This window comes from Idiotropiscis lumnitzeri, chromosome 8 (assembly GCF_059441095.1).
Source record: "Idiotropiscis lumnitzeri isolate Australia: NSW breed Sydney's pygmy pipehorse chromosome 8, RoL_Ilum_1.0, whole genome shotgun sequence".
In the NCBI taxonomy this organism is placed as follows: Eukaryota; Metazoa; Chordata; class Actinopteri; order Syngnathiformes; family Syngnathidae; genus Idiotropiscis; species Idiotropiscis lumnitzeri.
Window position 1 is genome coordinate 23628479 of NC_142398.1, and position 4556 is coordinate 23633034.

Sequence of the window (4556 nt, forward strand, 5' to 3'; positions counted from 1 at the left end):
CGAGCGAGCGGGCGCTCCCACCTTTGTAGCCCTGCTCAGCATCCCGCAGGTCGATCTTGGTGATGGGCTTGAAGTCGACGTCCCAAAGGCGCACGCAACCGTCGCGGCCGCCGGTGGCGAAACCTTCCTCGCTGGCGTGCATGCTGAAGATCCCTGCCTGAGAGGCGGCCCGCGTCAGCCGCGCCGTCTCCTTCACGTTCACCTTTGCGCGTACGTACCGCGTGCGCCGCCTGTACCGTCCTGACGAGCGCCACTCCCCTCCACACGTACACGTCGCCGTTGAGCGCTCCCGAGTAGGTGGTCTGTTCCTTGGCGGTGGCCACGCACAAAATGGTCTGGAGGTCGCCCGTCTTGCCGAAGATTCCGCGTTTGGGGCTCAGCGCGTTACCGCACAAAGTCCAGAACTGAAGAGCCACACGAGTCATCGTTAGCCAAAACAATCGATTGGTCTTGGCGTTTCAAACGAGAGCGCCGCCATTCAGGCCGCGGCTCTCGTGCGACTTCGACGAGAACGAAACGCATTTGGAAGAGGCGCAACGAGAACCGACGAAACTCGAGCGCTTTCTTCGGTCCTTGTTTTGGTTGCTTCGTTGCGACAAGCGACTTTGGACGACATCGGCGCGGTGTGATCAAGCCACTTTCTAACTAATTGAGTTTTTCCGTCATGTCGGACAACGACGGGACGGAACACGCCGTGTACGGTGGAGAACTTGCCCATTTGTGCACGCCGACTGATCAAAAAAAAAGGCCAAGTTTTGCTCCCGCTGCCTTTCACAAAGCATGTAGCATGTATGCTAACGTCGGTTTTAGCTTGCACGCATGCTAAGCTAAGGTAGGTTTGGACATGCCCGCGCCCAAGAAGACGGCCACGCTTGTGTATGATATTCATTCACAAAGATCAGAACAAAAAGGACATTGCCGCTCAAATGAGCATTTGTTTTCTCACCGTCATTCATTTGAATTGTTTTCGTTTTGCCTTCAGGACGACTCAACTTCACCTTGATGTGTTTGACGCCGCAGCTGACCAGTCGCGTCGCAAGTTGCGGGTCCCAAGCCACGTCGAAGATCTGCAGGAAGTCAAGCGCAGCGTCAACACGGCCGCCGGGACAAAAGACGGGCGACGAGACTCGTACTCTGTCCGAGTGTCCGCTGGTCGAGGCCAGGACGCGTCCTCTCCTCCAGTCCCACACGCACACCGTATTCTTGGCGTCCAGACCCACCGAGGCCAGTCTCTGCGGTGACACGGCACGTGAAGCGATGCGCCGAGGCGCGAGCAAGCGGGGGCGGGGCTCACCTGTCCGTCCGCGTCGAAAGCCAAACAGGCCACGCCGTGGGTGTGGCCGTCCCGCAGGATGGACACCGTCTGCATGGAGTATGTGTCCCACACGCACACGTACGGTTCCTTGCCCACCTGACCGGTCGCCACCTGCACTTTGTCGGGATGCAGCGCCAGACTGGTCGCAAACACAACAAGCATGACTCGCCGCCAGCGTGACCGCTCCACAAGCGGGACGAGCTTCCGCCCGCGTGTACTCGGACCACGATGATCTCACGAGTCAGGCAAAAGTGTGCACTCGTTAACAAGCGTGTGCCACGAGCATGACGAGCGGCGCCGTCAAATTCAACTGCTTTGCATCACATAACGTCAACTCGTGCGCACACTCGCCTGACTAGTAACTTCCTGCACTAGTAAAGCCAGTCTTGATCCGGAAAGCGAAAGTGAAGCTCAGTCTGACGCCTCCACTTGCGAGACCTGCTCAGACTTTTGGACCGGCGGCGGAGCTTTGGAGCTGAAACCAGTGAGCCGAGCAAAATCTACTGGACTCCGAAGAATGGCTGGATTTGAAAAATATCGGAAACTATTTGGCCTTTCGTACACAAGGTCAACATTTTGAAGCTTTTCATTTGCACAAATAAAGGATAGCTTCCGAAAACTGAAAGAACGAGATTCTCTTTGAATGAGTCGCGGCTGCAATCAAATTGATTTGATTAACACATGGAATAATCAATTGCCGCGGCCCTAATTTGCCATTGCTTTTCTTTTTTTCCCTACAGTGAGCAGAGGTCGAGACATTTCATGTCGCATGTGCAGCGGTCGATCGGAAACGTCCAAAACTCGAACCAAAACCGAAGCGTACGGCATGACAGCTGACCTGATGATGTCATCGTTGTGTCCCAGGTAGAACTTCTGAGCGTGTTCGCGGGCATTGTAGACCACGCCCACCCCAGCCACAAAGTAGACCACCTCCTTGCCGGCCGTGTAGAAGAGATTGTTGCGGCACTGGTGTCCGCGGTAGCCGTGGATCCACTCCAGTCTCAGCTGGCAGCGCGGCGCCGTCTTGTCCGCCATCTCGCCTGCTCACTGATGTCTTGCGGCCGCCGCCCCCGCCATAACTCCGCCGCGTCTTCCTGTCAAGACTTTGCCGTTCGGGCGCCACGTCAAATACACGTTAAAAAAAAAAAAGAAGACGACGACGACTGACTGAATTGTGCCGCAGTCTGAGGCAACAAAACCCCCAACACGTCGTGGCCTTTCCAATGATTAAGTTAGTAGGATAAGACGTGTTGGTTGAACGTTTTCAATAATTCGTAAAGACTCGACCATCAAATTAGTTGACAACTATTTTTTTTAAAGGGTGAAATGTTTCCAGAAGTTAAACTTGAAATTGTCCAAATTTCTATTTCATTATTTTTTGCAATAACTTGAAATCAAAATTCATTACTATTTTTCAAGTGATCAATCGATTATGAAACATTTTCGAGAGCTGAACAAGATTTTCAACAACCAATCAATTCGACAACTAAATTGTTCACATCCTCAAAAATGTAAATCGTCTCCTATTTCTGTCGTTTTCCCTGAAAGCAGAGGGATTTTCTTTTCCAAAATGAGACTTTAACAAATACCAGCTTCTATTTGGGAGAAAAAAAATATCAAGCAATGCTCAATATTTTGACTGAATCAATTCATCTAGCTGCATTTTTTGCTCGTTCAATTTGCATTGTTCGGTTTCGGAATAACGGAATTGGAATGATGATATCTATTTTTTTTTCTTTTTTTATAAATCTAGTGGGTCGATTAACGCGATTAAAACTAACAAAATTCAGAGTGAATCTATCAGCGGTTTCTAGTTTCCGAGTTGAATCACGTGACTTTTTTTCGCACATTTGGGGTGGACTGCTCGTTAATTACGTCTTTTTCCGTCGAAAATTATCCTCCTTTTAAAATTATTTCCCCCCCGAGAAAATAATCCTTGCACCTGCTGCAATGTGGCCTCTGACGTCATCGGCATCTTGACGTTCTGCAGCCTTGGCGTCCGAAGGCAGATTGGAGCGGCCAAGAGCGCCCAGCCGCCCCCCGGCCCAACCCGGCCCGGTGTCTCCTTCGTTCCGCAGCAGGACTACGGACCGGAATCACAGGCGAGTACCGAAAAGGCTGAAGGAGGCGAGCAAGGACGATCCAGATTGGACGCAGATCAGACAGACAGCAGACCGCGGGAAAACGGAAAGATTAACACCTCCACATCTAGCCAAAGCCCTTCAAAATAAAAGCTTTCGTGCCAAAATGGCGAATTCAATGTTTGCGCTTTCACCAGCAAGCGGAAAGAGCAAAACAAAAAGAGGAGCAATTGTTGTTAACCTTTGAGGAACTTGAGCTCCACATGGCGTCGCTTTCAATATGCTGAGCGGTCTTGGCGCCCTGCTTTTAAAAAATATATATTTTATGTTGAAGGGTGGTCATCATCTTTGTCCTCTTTTCCGCCGCGTGAGCGAAGCCCGGAAAAGCCGCAGTGCATGCCGGGAGAACGAGTCTTTCTTTTTTCAACGCCAAAAATAATGAGCGTACACGCTGAAAAATGAACATTTCATTTCAGTCAATTGCAGTAACGAATTTAATTTGCTGCGTCATTCTGTTATCGATTGTTTCCCATTGAAATGAATGGAATGCAATTTGTCCGTTCCAACGCAGAACGTTAAATCGTTCTTCTGATACGAACATGTTTGTCAATTGATTTTCCCTTGATGTATTCAAACGGTTTACAGCAGTTGCATACAAGTAACACCGGCCTCATTCTTTTCGACACAGAATTCGATACCTCAAAAATATCTTGTGAAATTTGATGACGATAAATTAATTCTATGGTTAGTTAGACTTACAGGCGCTTGAGGGTCAGAATTCTAGCTAATAGCAAGTGTTCAAATACTTATTTTCCTCACTGTATAGTAAGGTGTTTTTGTTTTTAAACAACCATGTCTAGTAAGGATATTATCGCTCGCAGTTTTAGACAACAGAAGTGACAATTGTGTGAGCAATATTTTATTATTTTTTTTTTTACAATATTCCCCGCTTGTCTCCTTGCTGTGACGTACACGCTGAAACCGGAAACAAATAACAAGCCGAGCTCCAAAAGGGGGCGTGCCAATTTCTAAATAAATCAACATTGGCATCTCTCTCACTATCTCCATATCGGTCAGCCCCAACTTATATACGTATATCTTTTTTTTCATCACGTGATGAAATGGGAGATAAAAAGTACAAGAAAAAGAAAGAGCAGATC

The 4556-nt window shown here is 48.8% G+C and overlaps 1 protein-coding gene across 1 annotated transcript in view; it reads right to left on the reverse strand.

Annotated features, from left to right (window-relative positions):
- Positions 1 to 3518, reverse strand: part of LOC148332927 (echinoderm microtubule-associated protein-like 6) — a 27343-nt gene extending 23825 nt beyond the window's left edge. The window contains 6 exon segments of the mRNA XM_088303881.1: positions 1 to 157; positions 219 to 404; positions 999 to 1067; positions 1134 to 1232; positions 1295 to 1454; positions 2154 to 3518. Of these exon segments, the coding sequence (XP_088160007.1) occupies positions 1 to 157; positions 219 to 404; positions 999 to 1067; positions 1134 to 1232; positions 1295 to 1454; positions 2154 to 2350 (868 nt within the window). The 5' untranslated portion in view covers positions 2351 to 3518.
- Between the last annotated feature and the right edge of the window lie 1038 nt (positions 3519 to 4556).